At 39.9% G+C, this 20888-nt stretch overlaps 1 protein-coding gene across 7 annotated transcripts in view; it reads left to right on the top strand.

Moving 5' to 3' along the window:
• The first annotated feature begins 3358 nt into the window (after nt 1-3358).
• The window catches only part of LNPK (lunapark, ER junction formation factor), a 53583-nt gene continuing 36053 nt past the window's right edge, over nt 3359-20888 (top strand). For 3 of the 7 annotated variants that reach the window (XR_008467685.1, XR_008467686.1, XM_054208778.1), the window contains exons 1-5: nt 3364-3441; nt 9818-9862; nt 11080-11267; nt 14639-14697; nt 17927-17967. Coding sequence is in view for 5 of the 7 variants with exons in the window: in XM_054208778.1 (XP_054064753.1) it covers nt 3364-3441; nt 9818-9862; nt 11080-11267; nt 14639-14697; nt 17927-17967 (411 nt within the window). In the remaining 2 variants the exon portion in view is untranslated. Of the gene's footprint in view, nt 3487-7296; nt 7379-9817; nt 9863-11079; nt 11268-14638; nt 14698-17926; nt 17968-20888 lie in introns of all 7 variants that reach the window. The other 4 variants (XM_054208781.1, XM_054208779.1, XM_054208782.1 and 1 more) reach the window with 4 other exon arrangements.

Here is a 20888-nt window from a genome sequence, read left to right as displayed (position 1 = left end):
AAGGGAATTTATTTAGACTTTTAAATACTCTGTAGGGGGCAGTTTTGAACCAGATGAATGAAAATTTTAAGCTGACTGATTCAAAGTTATGGTTTTATACTCAGTTTTATTATCCTCACCAGCTACATGGGCATCGTTTCTTCTTTTAGGTAGATCTTGGCTTTGAAGCAAACAGGTGTCTGCATGCCGTCACATAACCTCTCATAGCTGAGAGACTTATCTGCATGTAAAGTTCAATAATGGTAGCTAACAACGCTTTTTTAAAAGTACCAGTTAGATAGACTCATAATTGTATAGCGGTGATGAGAACTTCATGGAGGAGGCCTGCATAAAAATCAGTTCTACAACAGGGCCCAAGGACCCAAGTAGAGTCTGAGATCTCCCTCACAATTCCGCTTCAGCCCCGAATCGGGGGCTTGATTCTGCGTCAACTTGAAAATGTTTATGACAGTTCTGGAAAAAGACAGGGGAGAAGCTTCTTGGAGATGCCAGTACTGGCTGCAGCATTTCAAAAAGCCTTTGAATATGTTGTCATTACTATCTGGATTTATTTTAAGTAGATACTGTGCTTGTCTATGGAAAAAGCTGTTAGTACACTTAAATACCAGGAGTGGACTACAGCTGTATTTCATCTGAAACCAAAAAGGATGACATCCTCTCAGCAGAGGGACAGTCATGGCTACAAGGATTTGCAATCACAAGCAGAGGAGAGGCTCACTCACTGAGTCTTTTTCCTCTTGGAAAAGAAGGAACAGTCTAGGTCTCAATGACAAGAATAATGCTGTAGATGTAGGTGACCTCTGTAATTGCATTTCTAGAGCATTTCTAGTATAGTCAGTGGCTCTGCATTGACTGCTGTTATTTTGCTTTGAATGAACTTACTTGAAGCCCAGGCTAAACCATGTTTCATAGCTAAAGTTGTTCCTTAGCTGATACTGTAACTAGCTAATACTGTAGAGCAGCAAGATTCATTCTGATCACTGGCAGAAACTAAAAGGACTAATTTCCCAGTGTCAACACTAAGAATGCCTGGCAGCTGATCAGACTCAGCAGCTCTACTACTGCCCTGGTTTGGGGTAGAACAGAACCAACTATCTGTTCAGTAATTTTACTCCTTAGCAAAGCCGCTTCTAGCTCCCTGAAATTAACACCATATTGTGCAGAAACTGTTTGTTATCAGAGTGATAAGACCAATGTTTAATACCAAGGACTGGTATGCAGAGAGGCTCTTGCTTATACTTATTGCTATGACAACCAAGGTCAGCTAATTTTGTTATTTGCCCCATTGGAGAGTCAGAAGCAGGAGAGCGTAGAGGGGTCCCACCTGCGGGGAGGAGTGGACAGGATGAGTGACCCAAAACTGACCAACGGGGTATTCCATCCCATTGGCATCACGCTCAGTATAAAAGCTGAGGGATCAGAGGGTCAGCCCTCTTTCTTCAATGGCCAGCCTCCAAGGAGGACTCTGTCTGTTCGTCTGCCTTTGATCTCGATCCGTGTGTTCCTCACTCCAGATCTGGAATACAGTTCCCACCCATCGCTGAGTCCAGTCTGGGACTTCCCCAGTGCCTGCTGGTGACATCATCCTGGGAGCTTGATCTGGTTTTTTATTTATTGTACCTATTGCATTATTTCCTTTTTATTTTATTAATAATTTTTCATTGAAGTAGTTTAGTTCCTTCTAAACTCATAAATCTCTTTATCTCTCCTCCTCCTCTCCTCGGAGCGGGAGGAGGGGGAGAGCATTTGTCATCTCAGCATTGGCCAATTCGGCCTAAACCATGACAACAACTTAAAGCTTGAAGCTGATTGTGTCGCCTGAAAAGGTGGTGGGATATTTTGTTTGTCGTCCCCTAGCCTAAGGGCCTTGCCTACTCTGTTTGGATTTAAATTACTTTTGAAATTGGTGTACTGAGTCTGGCTGGAATTAAGTTCACTTTCTTCATAGCAGACTGTATGCTGTTGTGTTTTGGATTTTGCGACTAAACCAGCACTGGTAACACAGCAGTGTTTTGGCCATTGCTGAACAGTACTTCCACGGTTTCGAGGCTTTCTCTTTTTCATGCTATGCTCCCTGGGGTGCGGGCAGGAGGTTGGGAGGAGAAACAGCCAGGACAGGGGATCTGAATTGGCCAAAGGGATGTTCCATACCATATAACAGCATACACAGCAATGAAACTGGGGCAACAGAATAAGAAGGTTGCAGGGTGGTGCCTTCCAGGGTCAACAATTTCTCAGATGCTGGCTGGGCATCAGTCTTCTTGTGGGAGGTGGTGTGTTTTTTCCCTTGCATAAACTTTTTTTCTTTCCTTCACCTACCTGCTAAACTCTCTTTTAACCCAACCCGTAAGTATTTTTTACTTTTACTCTCCTTATTCTCCCCACCATCCCGCTGAGGGGAGTAAGCAAGAGGCTGTGTCAACCCACCACAATTGGAAACCCCCCCCAGCATTTATAGGCTGTATTACGATGTGTTGTTACATACAAGTTCAACAATGCAGGGTCAGCTGAAGCTATACAGCTTCTGCATGTGAATTTCCACTTCAGGGCACTCTGAAGGACTTTCTTCCACATCTGCGCACGTGCTCCCGCTTGTGTAGCCGCAGTGGCAAAACTTCTGAGTAGGGCACTGAAGACCTTGTGAGAAAGACGGTGCAGAGTAAGTATTGTCTGTTCCTCAGTCCTCTCGGCATGGGACAGGTGATGACAGCTGTCAGCCAAGAAAGGACACCACATAAAAGAACTGATAAAGCAGAGCACCAGGAGAGAGGGCACTGTTACTGCAGCAATGTAAATTGAAGAAATAGAGAGCGCTGCTTCTCTCCAAAAACGGTTGCCTACTGGAATGAAGGGGACAGTGAGGGGTCTTCTCCTGTGGCCCTGCGGGGAGCCCAGTGCCTGCGAACACGCACCCACCACAGCCTCTGTCAGCACCTGCTTCATCGGCAGCGACTGATCGTCCTCAGCCAGGAGGCTGCTGCAAACCCTCACACGACAGCCTGACCCTCGTGTTCCTCGGTTTTTGTGTTAAAACACTCTTTTTCCTGTAAATAAGTATCAGAGAGAGCCGCAGGAGGACGGGCTCGGCCTCCCCAGCCCCGCCGTGGCGGTGCGACAGCGGTGGCGGCCTCCGACACCCATCCGCTTCGACTCGGCCGGGCTGGACACGGTCCCCGGGGTACCGTGCCACCGCCTGTGCGCGGCGGGGCCGCGGAGGGACCGCGCTCGCTCGCCCACCGCGCCCCCGGCCACCCGTGGCCACCGCCGGCCGCAGCTTCCCACAACGGCGCGGCCCCTCCCCCGTTCCAGCGCGCCCCGCGGCAGCCAGGCGCTGATTGGTTGCCGGGGGCCGCGCGGTGCCTGATGGGAGCGCCGCCCCGGCAGCCGGGCCCCTCCTTCGGCGGGCGGCGGCGGCAGGATGCGCGGCCCGGCCTGCGGCAGGTACGTGGTGGCGGGGAGGAGCGGCGAGCCCCGAGTGACTCGGCGGTAAGGACTGGCTCCGCCGTGGGCGTGGCGGCGGGAGAAGGGCGCCTGGCGATGCCCGTGACCAGCCTCGGGCCTCGCGTCCCCCGGCGGTGCGGAGGGGCCGAGGCGGAGCAGGGCGGGCGGCGGGTGCTCCCGCCCTCCCCCGCCTCGCCGCTGGCGGGGAAGCGGGGCGGCGGCAGCGGGCCGGGGCGCAGCCTGGGAAGGGGCAGGCAGCGCGTGGCGGGAGGGGGCGGCGGGCGCCTTTTTCGCCCGCCCGGGAGCCGTGGGGGCGGCGGAGCCCTGGTGTTGCCCCGGCTGGCCGGGATGGCGGGCACCGGCAGCCGGAGCTGACCTCTGCCGCCGTCCTCCCTCGGGCTGGCTCACCGGGCCGCTGGCGGCCGTGCTCGCAGGCTCCAAAACAAGGCTAAGGCTCGGCTTCAAAAAAAAAAAATAAAATAAAAAGCGCCTGGCCCACCCCCTCCTTGCCCCGTCGCGTCCGAGTCACCCTGTGGGAGCTACTTTGCCTTTTTAATTAAGGCTTTACAAAGCAAGGACCTCCCTAGGATGCTTCTAAGCAGAGACAGCTGAAAATGAAGTTTAAAATGGACAAAATTCGGTCTTCTGTTGTAATTGAAGGGTGCTAGGGCAGGCCAGCAGTAGGTGGTGGGTGATGCTCCGGGTTCTGCCTTGCTTGTCTCCTTGTCCACAGCTGGAGAAACTTTTTATGATCACTGTGGAAGTTTCTGAAGTCAGTAGATTGTGGGAGAATGTGAATTTTGGCTGGGAGCTTAGTGAGCAGAACTGGAGACTCGTTTTGAAAGGGAGAGCTTGTGTTCTTTGTGATGGTAAATAAACTATTTTCATAAAATGAAGTCACTAAGTTTACAGAATACCTAATTTAAAGAGCATTTCCCCTGCTTTCAGGGGAAAGGTCTATATGTCTGTATGCAAAGTCTTGATTTCAAGTCTCTAACTTCCTTTTTTCTTTTAATATGACTTGGCAATATTCAGTCTTGAATTTCAGCATGCCGGTTATTAAAATTCATTTTGGAGACTTTGATTTTTTTTTTTTGGAAGCTTTTAATCTTAAAACATCAACAACATGCTTGAAGAAATTTGAGACTGACTTGATAAAAGTGTAATGAGATAATCAGACTTTTTACCATCTGGATGAGTAGGTTGGTGGATGACTTCTGTAATTGTGCATGATTCATCACTTTTTCAAAAGAGAAACTTTTTCTGCTGTGGCACTTCTGCTTTGCTTTTTACTAATTAAATTGCATATTTTTGGGGTAGAGGAGATGCTGTCAGGAAATTCCAATTTTATTACCCGACTCTCAAAAAAATAAAAAGTAATAGTGTTTTCTTAAGCTTCTACATTAAATGTTTTTTAATGCCTCTGTTGTCTATTTTAAGCCTAGGGATGGCAAATGTTGCAGCTATCTTACTTGTATATTAAATCAGTGATAATATTTGTGGAAATAAGTCCAGTTGCAGCAGTGCTCAGTGAGTGGAAAGGACAGCTCTGTGCTAAAGAAATGCAGCCTTCAGAAGGAAAAAGTGCTGTGCAAGAATTTGATGGTTAGAGCATGGGAAGCAAGGAGGACTCTTGCCATGAGCAGCAGGATATTAGTGGTGGATACGTGGAGTGGCAGGTGAGGAGGAGCAGGGAGAGTTTGAAGTGGTTGAAGACAATTTGTGTTGTCATGTCAAAAAGAAGAGAAGGAAAGTAGGAAGAAAAACATCCAAGGCATTCCATAGAAGCCATAGAAAATTCTTCATCTCCTAACTAAGGATTTGGTGACTAAACTGTAAATGTGAGTCTAGTGTTGCTAATCCCTTAATACCTCTTTGGGGAAGGGTTTTGGTGGCATTACTGACTTACCCAGCAGCACACGTAAAGCCTGTCACCATCATAGTTCGTGTAAAATTATGCGCACGGTGACACTTGCCAAACCTGTTTCCCTTCCAGGCATTTGCCAGATGTTTTGAAATACATATGTAGAGGTAGCACTGTGAACGTGTTATTGACAAAGGTCAGTGTCACCAATGGCTCACAGATAACCTATGCCCAAAAGATCCTCTATCACTTTTGCTGGAGAGGTTCTGAAACTGTGGCCTAAAGGAAAACAGCATGCAAAAAGGCCCCATGAGTATCTCTGTGTCTCTGCACATCTGGAACCGAGAACTACTGTTTCGCCTAATAGCAGTGGCAATGCTCGGGAACCAGAATAGTTTTGGGAGCCTTGTGCTAAGTTTACAAACTTCTTGATGGGCTATTTGAGGTAGCTTTCATATTGTTCTGCAAGAAAAATACTGTTTGTCTCTATAGAAATGTTGGAGAAGAAAGTGCCTGCTCAGACCTACTACAATAGTTGTCATGCAAAAACTGTGTTAGAGAACAGTAATATTGTGTGGGTGAAAAATAAAAATATTGCTGCTGTTTTCCTGAGCTGAATTGCTATAGTAGTGATTAATTTGGGAATTTACTCAAGAGTCCAAGGGGTAACTGTGTTTTTTCTGTAGCTCCCCTCTTTGTGTTAGTAATTTGGCAGCAGAGCTAATTTGTCCACCAGTTCTAGCTTCATTTTGGTAGCGTTTCAAATACAGATTTCCTTGTCTTTAAGGATCGGGTTTTGAAATCATAGGGCCTGTAGTTCTGGATTCTGAAGTCCTTGGCTTTCTTAGAAGGTGAAGAAGTTACCATACTACAGTAGCGCTTGTGCTAGTGAGCAGTGTGCATCCTGTATTATATTAATTTGTTCTGACAGTCTCAGACAATTTGGGAACAAATTTGAGTTGAGATTAAGTTTGTTTATCTTTCAATTTTTAGCCAAAGGTAACTTAATAAATAAGATAATCACATTTCTGCCTAACTGGATCAGTGCTTTGTTTTAATAAGTCTCAGTGTTTAATTCCAGAGTTAAAATGGTTTGAGCACTAGTTGGGATTGAGTATTATTTTACTGTTGGGATTGCCACAAACTGATCACTCTTTCATTTGCTGGGGGAAAACTTGCGAATCAAGTGGCTGGAGAGAAATTCTGCCATCCTGAGGTTCAAAGTCAATTGATTCCAACTACCTGCTGATGGAAAGTTGCTACGTTTTTGTTTCAGGAACCTAGACCCAGATCATCAAATTAGTGCTGTTCACAAGTTCCAGGTTTACGTAGGGTGAGCTGCTTTTGCACCTTTGGAATTGCTTTAGGGCCATTTGATGTGTCTGTGATTGCGCTGTGCGCAGGGAGCACCTACCAATGTAGTGCTTTCCTACAGTGAGTGAAATCTCTTTGAAACTGATTATTTGAACTTAAAACTGATTGTACAAAGGAATAACAGTAGTGCTACCCGATGTGTTCTTGTTGATGAGAGCTTGAGAAGGAAGTGGATTTATTGGAGAGGAATTTTCTCATAAATAGTAAGATATTAATGCTGGATACCTGGAGTGACAGCTGAAAAGGAACACTGAGAGTTAAGCAGATGGAAATTAGTTTCTTAAATAATCCTGCCTAATAATAAGTTTTTAAAATTGTTTTTCTGCTGGTGGATTTTGGTGGCTTTTTTTAGCAGTTATTTTTTGCCTCTATTTTTGAGGACTCCCCTCTGGTTAAATATTTCCAAAGTAAAAATAAATTTGGCCACATCAAGGCTGATCAACTAACTTAAAAGAATGGCCTATGAAACAGAAGACTGCATTTTAAAATAATGTGTAGGTAGATAACTAGACAATGTCTTTATGTGATATCTTGATTCCTTTAGATATTGGAATAAACTTGTGAATCTTGAATTATGATGTTAGATTGCTCCTAAGTGCTTAATGCTTCACTTCTAGCTGTGAATTCTTGTAGAAGATTGATAGCTCTGTCAACATTTGCCCACAATAGAAGATGGGTGGATTAATTTCAAGATGGAGGGTAAGTAAAATTGTGTAGCAATATACTAACCTTTAGTCTAGAAGATGGGGGAATGCAGGACATGTTTCTTAATGCCTATTGGTTGACTGTTAATGCTGGTTGAATGTTAGTGCTAGACTTTTCCCATTAATATGCCACTTAAAAGTCCAGTAGTGAGACATAATGACCAAAAATTCCCAAATCCCTAAACTGTGAAACTGTGCAGCTGTCCTTTATTTCCTTTGCAGTACCAGGCCTGGCAGTGGTTTGGTTAACTTATAAAAATACAGTTTTAACTCTTTCTGTAAATCTAAATGGTTCTGTGGTGCTTCATCAGGATAGGTAGAGCAGCATTTGTGATTTGAAAGATTGGTGGCTATTTTAGGTGAAAATGGATACATTCAGAATATCATTCTATGTCTGTTTCAACAAATATTCTGGTAGCGACTTACATCTATACAAATCTTTCTTCTTAACAGTTTTTACTGGGTTTTGTGTTAATGAATGGTGTACGGAGTTTATGAGGAAGAGGCATGAGGTTTTTGGCTACTCTCCTGGCAGGTGTGAATTGTTTAAGCTTGCCTTTGCATATTATCAATTGATTTCTGAGCCTCCCACACAAAACTCCTTTGAAGGCAAAAGTTTAGGTGAAATGTCAGTTTTGTGTAACAGAAAGAAACTTGCTTTCATGGAGATATAGTGTGGGCTATAGTTTTTGAATTTGTGGCCTGAAGGGTGGGGCAAGATAGTGGCTTTATACTTCTTAGGAATTAGGAAGGATTCCTAAAAGGTGGATTCCAGGTTGCCCCTAAGGGGAATTTTACTGGAGATGCTAACACTTATTTGCAGTTGCTTATAATTTATTTAGAGCATGAGTCTTTGTGTGGAATGAATAGTAATACAAAGCTTAAGTTTTCAGGTTAGGGCTTCCTGTATATATTCTCTCTGTTTTGCCAATTCCCTCCACTCATCAGTTCTTCTTGTTTTACTTCCCACTCACACGCCCATTATTGCTGTACATGCATTATAGGTTTTCATCTTTTGTGGTGTAGGAGAGGAACCTTCAGTTAATAGTAATACCAACTGTAAAACAGTGATTCATTACAGTGCTTTGTTTGCCACTATTAAAGTAGGAAAAATTCTTACCTTTATGTAAAATGGACAATACATTAATCTGTTATCGTAGAAGGGACCTCAAAGATCATCTAGTCCAACCTTTCTTGGCAAAAGCACGGCTTAGACAAGATGGCCCAGCACCCTGTCCAGCTGAATCTTAACAGTGTCCACTGTTGGGGACTCCACCACTTCCCTGGGGAGATTATTCCAATGGCTGATTGTTCTCACTGTGAACAGTTTTCCTCCTGCCTCCAATCGGAATCTCCCCAGGAATAACTGGTACCCATTAGCCCATATCTTCTCCATGTGACTCCTTGTGAAAAGGGGATCTCCATTGTCTTTGTGGCCACCCTTTAAATAATGGAATGTGGTGATAAGGTCTCCCCTAAGCCTTCCTTTGTCAAAGCTGAACAAACCCAGTTCTCTCAGCCTTTCCTTCAGTCCTTTGACCGTCTACGTGTCCCTTCTGGACCCTCTCCAGCCTGTCCGCATCTCTTTTTGTATAGCAGGGACCAAAACTGAATGCAGTATTCCAGGTGTGGCCTCACAAGTGCTGAGTGGAGTGGGATAATGACTTCTTTGTCTCTGCTGGTGGCATCCTTGTTGATGCAGCCCACCACCCTGTTGGCTTTCTTAACTGCTGCAGCACACTGTTCATATTGAGCTTGTTGTCCACCAGGACCCCCCAGGTCCCTTTCCACAGAGCTGTTCCCCAGCCAGGTAGATCCCAGCCTATGCTTCACTCCTGGGTTATGTTTTCCCAGCTGCAAGACCTTACACTTGTCCTTGTCGAACTTCATAAGGTTCTTGCTGGCCTACTCTTCCAGCCTATCCAGCTCTTCCTGCAGGGTGTCTCTGCCTTCTGAAGTGTCCACTTCCCCACTTGGTTTGGTGTCATCAGCAAGCTTTGTCAGGGTACGCTTGATCTCATCATCCAGATCAGTTATGAAGATCTTAAACGTTGGGCCCAGTATCGATCCCTGGGGGACCCCACTTGTGACAGGTTGCCAGTTTGAGAAGGAGCTATTCACCACCACCCTCCGGGTGCAGCCGTCAGCCAGTTCCCCACCCACTGCACAGACCACTTGTCTAAACCATAACGCATCAGTTTCTCTAGGAGGGCGCTATGCAGAACTGTGTCGAAAGACTTGGAGAAATTCAGCTATAAAACGTCCACCGCTCACCCCTCATCAACCAAACTGGTTATTTTGTTGTAGAAGGCATATGAAGCATATGAATAAGTCGTCTTGTTAGAAAACTGTTAATGCACTGTAAATGTTAATGTCCTCAAAATACTGACTTTTTTTTTAGTCAGATTAACATCTTTGTTCTTTCCTTTGTAAGCAGGCAAAGCCTTCCACTGTAGAAGTATTAGAAAAAATTGACAAGGTATGTATTTGCTCTTTGGTGTTTTGTTTCGTTTTAGGTTTGAAAGATGCATCCTTTTTGCTGGCCATGTTTTTCTTTTACATTAGGTAAAATACTGTCATGGAATTCTAAATTATTTTGATAATTATTCCAGTTGAATATACTAGAGATTCTGAGTTTCAGATGAGATGCACTGCTACCTTTTTTCCCCTTACTATTAGTCATTTAAAAAAAAAAAAAAAATCCGTATAATAGATAGTAAGAAACTACAGTTTAAATATTTATTTGGAGAGCCTGAAATGGGATTGAATGTGAAGTTGGCTTGATTACACAATTTAATTGTAACTAATGGTTAAACTCCCATGTAATGGTAAATGTCACTAATGCAAGGTTCCATTCATCAGGCTCATTAGAAAAGCTTCAATGTGTGGTTTTAAGTGTAAGAATTGTAACTGTAGTGGTTGTAAGTAGGGTCAGGGGCAGAATAACTGAATAGATGGTTCAGTAATCAATTCTGATTTTTTTTTTTTAGCCAGAATTTGTGACAGATGTCTGTACTCTATGGGGAAATTAACTGTTTTGAAATATGCTGCTGATATTTTTTGTTTTCCTTTTAATGAAAGTGTGAGTACTCCTGTTATCACTTGAAGTGCAGTCAAAATGGTAACATAGTAGGGCATTGCTTAATCACTTATTAATATGCCAAAATCATCATTCGAATGTTCAGGATTTCACTCTTAATGTGAGGAAAATACTGAAATGAAAACATGTGAAATGATGGAGACTTTTCAGCAATTTCCCATGTTAGTAGAAAAGTATTAGAAGCATTTGAAATTTTACAGGTGCCTGATTAAAGTTTTGGGATGCGAAGTATGGTTGGTAGGGATTTATGTGATCATAAAGACTGCCATTCATAACATATTAGCGTTTTCCACTTGTTCCAAATATACCAACGCATTACAAATAGGAAAAAGTGCTGATCTGTAATATTTCTTCCCAATAGCGATGTGTTACTGCTAATACAGTGCAAGTGGCCCATATCATAACCTTAATAGTGTTATGTATTTATGCTGTGAAAGCTATCTTTGGGCAAATATTGTCATTTATCAAAAAGCTGCTTGACTTTTTTTTAATCAAGTATCAAATTGATAGGGCTAATTTTAGCAAGCACTTAAAGGCAGCTTAGTAAAACCATCAACTTAATTTCACTAATAAGGTTGAACCCTGTTTATTTACAGGAAATACAGACATTAGAAGAATTTAGAGAAAAAAATCAGAGGCTACAGAAGCTATGGGTTGGAAGGCTGCTTCTCTACTCTTCACTCCTTTACCTTATCACCTGCTTAATCGTATATTTGTGGTGTCTTCCTGATGAATGGACAGCAAGGTTGATTATGACACTTCCATTTTTTGCGTTTCCATTGATGTAAGTAAATATACCTTTTTTTTTTTAAACTGATCTCCCTTTGATAAAAGGAGATGGAAAATACATCACAGCAGGGGTGTGGGTTTGCTTTTGACAATCCTTGAGTTGTCATAACTTGCTGAATTTTTTTCTTTTAAAATAAATCCAAGTTGTTGGGCAGACACTTTCATTGAGGGAAATGTCTCTCATGGGTCTGGGCTTAGTGTAGAACTAAGTCTTACTATAAAAAGATGTTAGCATCTAAAGTTCCTTGAATTATCAAAATTATACCAGGGCTAGAGACACACCTGGATCTGAACACCTGCGAAGTAGTGTAATATAAGTAGAAGAATGTTATCTGGGGTTTTATTTCTACTTCTGTTTGGAAGAGTATCCCTGTGTCATCAAAGTGACCTAGAGTATGTCACCTGCATGTAAAATGCAGTGTATAAAATTGTGTAAAAAATACAGAATGAATGGAGAAACTTACTTTTACATACTAGGTGACTGTTAACACAGAATTGACTTGAAAGGTCACCAACCTAAATATGTTGAGGGCTAGTTTTACATGATTAGCTGTTTTTCTGGAAAGTAATTGATTTTCTTCAACCAGAAAATATCCTAAAATCATTGGATTTGAATAGGAGGAAGTATTGTCTACTTTTTTGTTCCACTGAGCTGATTGGCTCCTCATCCTCACGAGTGGCTTTTGATTTCTAAGAAGACTATTTTTCTAAAAATAACAAAATGGGCCCCCACCTCACTAAACAGCGGCTTCCCTGCCTCCCTTCCCCCAGACCATCAAGGAGGAGAAGCAGCCTACTGAACATCTTTCCTGCTGATGGGGAGCATAGTGTATTTACAAACTGCCTGAAATGAAGATCCTAAATACTGTCCATATTCGTACAGCATCTTTGTATGAAAACATGAACTTGTCAGTGCTGTAGCTTTAGACTTGAAAGGCAAAGTCAAATGTAAATATTTAAGGCTTTGCAGGTTTGATTAGTGTGGGTCAGCATAACATAATATGCAAAAAACCCAACATGAAGATGCTTTTTGTACAATGTGCATAGCACTATGACGTACTAATATGCTGCTGTTATGGGATCCTATGGAGAAGATACATGGGCAGCAATATCTTGACTATAAGGATTAATATAGAAATTAAAGCTCAAATTAATCTTTGGCAGCAATATGAATTGATTTTGTTCTTAAGGACAAGGACTTGAAAGTCTTTGTTGTTAGCATGTGAGGCTTGCTCATGTTAACAGGGAAGGTTTGTAGAAGTAGTATTGCCAGCCTCCCTTCACTTAAGTATTTTAGGATTAGTGTAGAAATGAAAACTTTTATTACTTGAAGGTGGTGGCTTCTACTGTTGTGGTGTGGATTTTCATATTGGGTTTTTATTTTCTAGTTTTTGTCCTTCAATACTTGGGTGTTTTTTTTGAATGTTGGGTTTCTATAAAATTCTGAATTGGATATCGGCTTACTCATGTTTAGAATTAGACTGTTCTCTTACGACTTGCAACTGTTTATCTGATTTTTCTCTTAAGCTATTCCCCTTCAGCTTTTTTTGGCAGATATGAATGGCAAGTAACTGCCAGCTTGTCTTCATTCTCGGTCAAGAGGTGACTCCATGCTGAATGCCTGGTGCCACCCAGTAATAGCTCTAGAGATTTTTCAGCCCTAATCAGACTGGAATATGTCTGTCTTGTCCAGCATGCAGTCAGTCACCAACTTATTTATGCCTTAGGTCATTCCCTCAGGGTCTCAGCAAGTTACTGATGCTGGACAGAGTGAGTTAGGTTGTAGGAATATACAGCATCATTAATTTTAAATGTATATTGAAATATCTGAAAAGTTGAAGAACTATATTAGCACATTAAAAGGATGCTCTTCTTGAAATGACTTTCATTTGAATTAGGTTCTGTTCCATCTTGTGTGTTCTGATTTTCAGAGAAATATGTTTTTATTTTGTAACGTTGGTCTGAAATGGTCTACTGTTAAACTTCACCTCGAAGCTCTTAAAGGGGAAATGTTTTTTATTTCATGAAGTCCTACCATATATCCATTAGCTTAGAATACAGCTTTAGGTAGAAGACTATTAAGCATACAGTAAAAAAGAAATAATGCTTTTGCCTGTGTAACATAGTCTTCGAGGCAGTTCAGACCCTGTAAAACATTAATTTCTTTTGATACTTGATGAAGAGACACATCTTGCATTGTGTAAGCTGGCAAAGCCATCCGTATTCTTAGAGTAGCTATTACAGCATGCCTTTGAATGTGGAATAGAGTTAAACTTCTTTCTCTGTTTCTCTGACCTTGGGTAGGTTACTCTTGCATTCCAGTTGTCTTGTCTAACTTAACTCAGGTTGTCTTGTTAATACTTGAAAGCATTTTGAACTGGGCAGCCATTACATAAATGCAAAAGGTGTTCTTATGAATTAAGTCGAAACTCTATTTGGCATCTTATAGCCTTTTGCCTGCTTTCTTACGCTAGCTGTTATTCAGAGAACCTTTCTAGCCTTTAAGAATTTTTTTTCCTTAAATGAAACATTTAGGTGTTATTATATAATTCTTGGCACTACGAGGGTTTTGGATAAGATGCTTGGAAGTATGAGATTTGCCACTTGGTTTAGGCTGAGTAACTTGCCAGGAAAAGTGTCAACTTAATAATTATAAGCAATTCTAAGCTTTTAAAACAAATTAAGTCCTGATGATTGAAGAGAGACCTTTCAAATGTAAAATGATCATAGATCAGTTTAACTTTATCTTGAGCACAGATAAACTGATCCATTGTTTGAGTTAAGTCAGCTGAAACTGAGAGGATTCAGAGCTCTCTAAAATCGCCAGGAGTCGGGTCAGTTAACTCTGCTTGGGAGAGCATTTGTACAATAGCTGTATCTCATGGTTTTGATTGGTATTGAATTCTTCCCACAAATCACCCAGGTCTTAATTTTGGTCCTTAACTGGTAAGCTTGGTTTTTTGGATAACATGCATCATAAATCTATCAAATAAGGAGTGATGACTAAGGAAGTTTCACCTAGCTATGCATACCTTGATTTTTAAAAAGTTCCCACTGAACATTTTAGCAAGTGATGATCTTCCTTGCTGCTGCTTCCTTAGTATTTCTACCTATAATAGAACTTGGTTAAATTTTAATAGACAGGACGATTTTATTTAGGTCAGTGTAAATGTCTTGTTGACAAGATACTAATTTAATTTTTAGTTTTCTATATAAATATTGTTTGAAGACTTCTGTTATTTGTATTTGCAAAGTTAAATCTCACCTGATAAGTCTTCTGTGTTAGTTATCCTGTTTGCTAAATGACTTCAGAAGTGGTTACTGTAATATATTTTAATTAATATAATTCTTCTTTCTGTTTTAAAGAATCTGGTTTATAAGAACACTGCTCATTTTTTTCTTTTCCAAAAGGACGGAAAGGAATAGTAAGTACTCTTTTCTGTATTTTTTTTTGAATATGGAACTTGTTGGGAATGTTGCTTGCTATAAAAATGTAAATATTTTGGGTAATTTGGCTTCCAGGAAAAGAAGAGTTGATGCTGAAATGGGTAACATTAGCTAAACTGTTTCTACTGCGCAGTTCTTGAAGGAATGGGGAGCAAACTGCTTAATCGTTCGCTTCACTTACAAGATGTGGTAACTTCCTCCCATCTTTGCATGGTTCAAAATGGAATGGAGTAAAATGTAGTGTAGGAGCGAGGGAAAGGAAGTATAAACAATAGTAGTAGTTCCCTTAGTACTTCCAGCTTGCAAAGTATTCCAGCAGTCTTAATCTGTTACCTTTAAGTATAAGAGAAGAGATTTATAGCAGAAGTGGGTAATTTATTTGTGAAGATAGGTTTTTGTCTATGAAGCTCTCAAAAGCATGCTTAAGTCTTCCTGAGTGGAAAAGGGATAAGCAGGTGTGTTTGTGCTGTTTTCAGAGCTAAGGAAGAACATTGGGAATCATATAACAAAAAGTAATGCAGGTGTTCAAATATATGCATCAGAAGTTGTTAAAGAATGTGCAGATTTATTCTAATGCAAAATTTAAAAACAGCATCTGTGGAACTTGTCTGTGGTAGTTAGAATTCATTTAAGACTTTCTTTGAAAGTAGTCCAGCCTGTAACAATATCTCATGGTGATGTGAGCAATAATATAGGAAAACCTCAACGTTGCTCTGTGTTTTATGACTTGCCGAACGGCATGATGTATTTAATTTGTGACAGCTTACGAGTTAAACATCACTTTTGGAATTTTTCTTAAACTTAATGTTTGCATTTGATATGCAGGCATAGGACATACATTTTTATGTAGAAATAAAATTGTCCATATATTCTGTGCTGCAGTGTGATTCATTTCTAAGGTGAATATATATTTGCATTTCATGGCTGGATAAGAAAAAAAATTATGTATGTTTTCCTAGTTTGCTTAAATGTCTTTATTGTTGTTTTTAGCATGCAAGCGAGTGCAGCGCTTTTGTTGAACCTGTGTATAAAGGGTTTTAGTAGATGTTAGAACATGACAAAAGGAATTATTTCTGCATTGTTCCGTAGGCTGGGTAAAAATGAAGTGTTTTACCTGAAAGATACAAGTACTGTATTTGTAAAAAGAGAAAACAAATGTGCAGTGCAAGAATTAGAGCAGTAAAGCAGAAGAAAACATAGCTGAGAGAACAAACTGGCAACTGAGTGGCTCAAAGCTGGCCTTTTATTCTGGGATAAGTTAATAGAACACACTGAGTTACTGGAGATGATTATTTGATACTACAAAGCTGGGTATGGTATGTTGGGTAACCAGCATACACCAGTTTTGGGAACCATGCTCTGAATGAGGACGATTCCTAGTGAAACGCTAGGAAGGATGATGCACAGAGATTATGGGATTTCAGTTTTTAAGACTGGTCAAGCAAACAACTGTTGAGGAAGATTTAGTCTGATCTGTCCCAAAGTGTGGGGAAAATAAGTAAGGTATCTTTCAGGTACTGACTTCTCTGCTATGAATTCTTCTTTTTTTTTTTTTTCCTGTAGGTTTAATTAACATGAGATATATTGGTTTCTTGAGAGTACTTTGCAGTAATTGCCATTTGGCCATGTTTGAAGGGGCAGGTGTTTCATGAGGTTCTTGTTGAACACAGGAGGTAAAGTGATCAGAAAGAAGCTCCCACACTTTAAACTAATAGCATTGCTTGGTGGGAGGCTATGCTTGAAGATGTTCTAGGCGTTTCTGTACCAAAACCAGCTTCTGTTTCTTAAGTAACTTAACAGCTGACTGTATTGTGCCATTTGTTTGTCTGCATGACACCATACTGCAGCGCAGTGCATTTCAAGCCGTTAATCTGTGTGAGGCTACGTGAGAGGCTGTGTTCTAAAATAAATGTAAAATTTGGTGGAGGGAGGTACCTTATTAAATTGAGGATGCACAGTTCCTGGAATTGTCTATTTTTGTTGTCCAGACCAGTGCTAAATATGGTCTTGTTCTATGTCCTATTTGTCTTAACTAACAAGGGATTGTTGTAGTTACTCTTTCACTGCATACACTTTCACATATGTACGTGGCCAGTTTTAGTATTTTGTACATTTAATAAAGTGGATTATTCTATCAAAATGGATTCCTACATTCTGGAAAAGTTCAAGTAATTATGCGTTCCCTTAATTTCATGTAACTAGTGTTCCTGAAGTAACTTTAAAAAGTGTGTACTTACATATTCTTTTGTATCTTTATTTAAATACATTTATTTAGTTTGGTGCATTTGGGTTTTGTTTCTTGTCATTCTATGAAGCTTTTTCTTCTTTTGAAAACTGAAAAATGTGTAAAAATAGCTATATCTTACAGGAAGTTAACTGCTGAGAAGGGGAAAAAGTTGTCAAGTTTTTTTGTTAAACTCTTGCTGTGAAGCAGGTAGTAGAAAATGGACTTACCAAGAGAGTATCTTCTGTATTAGGCGATGGTTTATTACAGTGAGCCATCAGTGCCAAGCTGCAAGCATTGACTTAAAGAAAAATCCTACATGCGTTTGACCTTTCTTCTTTCCCTGCCTTTTAGAGCGATTGGGTGCTGTGCCTACTAGTTGTAACAGTCTCTTAACGTTTAGTAGTAAAATGACCTTCTGGCAGCTTTTCTTACGAAACTGGAGATTTTGCTGTAGTCTGAAAATGTTGAAAGGATGAAAGAGATTGAGATTTGAAGCCCAGCGTTGACCTGGCATTTGAAACTAGCATGTGTTAAGAGGCTTACGTGAAATACTGAAGCCAGTAAATCTGGTACTCAAATAGATATATTAATACTTAGACCTCAAGCCTTTATTCTGTAGTTTGACTCTTGAGATTAAATGTATCTGGTCCATTGTTGTACCAGTTTTAATGTAGGTCAAAGCAGGGCACTGGCTAGAATTGGTTTGCTTAATGAGGAAATGGTGCATAAAACTTTTTAATAGTTACAACTCTAGAGTGATAACAGTGGGCTATAATTTATGAGCAGTTTCAGTATTTAAAATGATTTATTTTCACATAAAAACTTTAGTTATTTTATGTGAAGTTTATTAACGTTGTAGGGTTGGTGATGGTCAGTGCGTATTTTCTCTTGACCTCAAAAAGCAAACTCAATGTTTCAAGTGTGCTGAAATTATCTTTTTATTTATATTTGAAAACTAATGTATCGTGTCCTTCTTTTAGATGATGCGCTGGAAGATTTAAAGTCTCAAAAGAAAAAAATAGTAAGTAAAACTTCACAAAAATCTAGCTGTTATGGTCCACTGAAGCGTTTTTGCATCTCTACAACTTGAGTTTTGTTGTAATATATAGATCAAGAGTGGAGAGAGGGAGGTGAAACTATTACCACTTCTCTGTTTTTGTACGTTTTCTAGTACCACACAAGGTTTTCCTTTCTTCAAGATGACAAAGGGCTGCTTGCTTATGGGAATACATTGTCTCCTTCTAGTTTAACTTAAACCTACTGTTTTAGTGTTGCTAGATCTATGTAAAATGATTCCATTTTGTCAGAAAATGAAAATGTATGCTTTAACCTACTCATTGCTGACTACTTTTACTTTAGGATTATAAAAAGTATTAGATGTGCCAATTTAAGAACCTAGAGTGCAACTAGTCTTTAATAGTTACTCTGTCTTGTTCATAAATAGCAAAAAGGACTTCCATCTTGTCTGGATTCACTTTTTCATCAAGTAACAGATTATTGTTTATATCTTAAATGCATCGCCATTTATTTCCCATCCTCCTCCATCATATTTTTATACTACGTGTTTCTTCTAGTACATTTCTTTCCTCTTAAAAAAAAAAAGTATCTTTTCATGTATTAGTCCTGTCAGTTGTCTTGAGGTCATCTATTTTGTGAGCTGTGTGGATGAGTTACCTGGCATATGTATTTATACTGTTATTTGCTTCAACTGGATCAAAACCTTAAATCTCAGTAAGACAAATTTAGGATGGAAAAGATTCCGTGTCTTGGATAACTTGCATTCTTTGAGAAGTTTGTAACACTGAAAGCTGTTTCCTCTCTACTTAACCATTCCATAAGTTGGTTCTCTCTTTACTTATGTTGTTGGCATCATCTCCTGCTTTTAAAAGCACCACCACCAAAATGCAAAAAAACCCCAACCATCCAAAACCCAAACATCCCCTTCCTCCCCCAACAAAACCAGCCCCTCTTCCCCTGCCCCCCCCAAAAAAACCCTCTAGAAGTTAAGTTATGAAGCTTTGTCGTTAATGAGTTTTCCAAAGTGTTCGCCTTATGCCTTCTGGATTTTGCCATGGTAGCTAAATTAACAGAAAACACAAAACAAAGCTACCAAAAAAGAGCCAGGTAAGAGTCTGGTATTATATGGCCTTTACAGGGGAAACAGTTTTCCCTGATCTTCCATTCTTTTTATATCACTTGTAAAATGTAGATGTAAAAATGGTAACCTGTAACCTAATTATGTCATTGTCCTTCGGTAAAGAGGATTTGCTAATATTTATATCTGCTAATCTTTATGTTAAGGATGGATATTAAATGGAAGTGTCCTTTGGTTGGAGAGGTGATAAAAAGGGGTTGGAGAGGCTTACATTTTCTGAGAACAAAATAAATGAGTATGATAACTATGTTTTTAATTAACTTTATGAAAACTGCTTAACTGCAATTAGTTAATCTCTGCAATTTGCATAGTCATTGAGTAGCTTTGGAGGGAAAGTTCTTGGAACAGAAAAAGCACAATGGAGAGCAAACCAGCTTTTGGAGTCTTCAATGTAAAGCCTTCATTTCAGTTAAATAAGTTTATTTTTCTTTTATCATGAAAATCTCCATATTTGTTCTAGAAGAACTAGTAATACTGATTTTTTTTTTTTGTGTGAGAAACACTTCTTTGGAGAAAAGGCACTGAATAAAGGATTAGTCAGGAAAAAGCGGGTTTATAAAAGGGAGAGCTTTTACTTTGGGAGTTAATTCTGTTGAAACAAGATGGAAATGTGTATTTGGCATATGCAAAAAATCAAGAAAACATTGTAGGAGAGTGGGCAGTAGTTAAAAATTAAACAACTGCACAAATGCTTTGTGAACAATATAGAAATTATAGTGTAACTAGAAGACTTTAAACCTGGAAACATGAATTGCCATTAGTATATATGCCTGTCAAGCTTTAATCATTAAAGACAAACTTCTAAATAGGATTAGTAAAACAGAGTTCTGGGAAGTCCAATAACCTGTAACTCAGCTATTTTTCAATCTGAGGGGAATAAAAAGTCTATGATTACTTCCTGATCTTGTGGGTGCCTGGTTCCTAACAAGGAACCAGAAACGGAATACTTATTGCAACCTCTTGAATCAGCTCAGTGTTGGTATTTTTTACTCACAGACTGACTCGGGAGTTTCATCATCATTTAAAGGTATTAAATTAAGCATTAAAATTAAATCATCATACACGAAACCTAACATGTTGAAATGAGCTGAAAGTGGATGCAGGTAATGAGACAGAATATAATTTGTATTTTAGATAAAAACACTGATAAAAATGTGTTCTGTAATGATTTCGTTTTGATAATATTAATATTTGGTTTTGTTTTGGATAAACTTCTTTAGGACTATTGGTAAAGGTTTCCGTTTTGTTTTACCAAGTAAAATAATGAGAAGGGAGGAGGGAGAGGACCTTTTTTTTCCTTGTTGGATTCTGTTTTGCTACTGAGTTTGCAAATAGGATTAGTTACTAAGATTGTGATCCTCAAAGTATCTGGGATAAGTAAATTATGTATTTCCTGTTTATTTGTAATACAAATTGTTGTCTAAGCACTGTCAGCCTCCCACAACAGCTATGCTTTTTCACTTCATTGCAGCTCAGCTACCCAATTGCCGGAGAAATCCTACTGAAGACAATTGTCCTTTTGAAAAATGTTACAATACTTGTGTTTTACAAGCATGTGGTCCACCTTTTCCCTAATGACATTACTTACACGCTGAAGGGTACCTATAATGGAGTAAGCTCCTCACCTACTAGATAAAATGCCCTGGTGGCTGTGGAATGAGCTGCTCAATAGAACTTCAGTTCTGTTCCAAAGCCTTCAGTCTTTGGTGGCGTAATTACACCGCTATTTGAATAGGTAAAATACCTGACAAACACAAATACAGATATTTCATTTGGAAATGCCCATT

This window comes from Rissa tridactyla, chromosome 7 (genome assembly GCF_028500815.1).
Source record: "Rissa tridactyla isolate bRisTri1 chromosome 7, bRisTri1.patW.cur.20221130, whole genome shotgun sequence".
NCBI lineage: Eukaryota > Metazoa > Chordata > Aves > Charadriiformes > Laridae > Rissa > Rissa tridactyla.
Note: the sequence above shows the minus strand (reverse complement) of the source record. Positions and strands in the feature narration are given on the sequence as shown.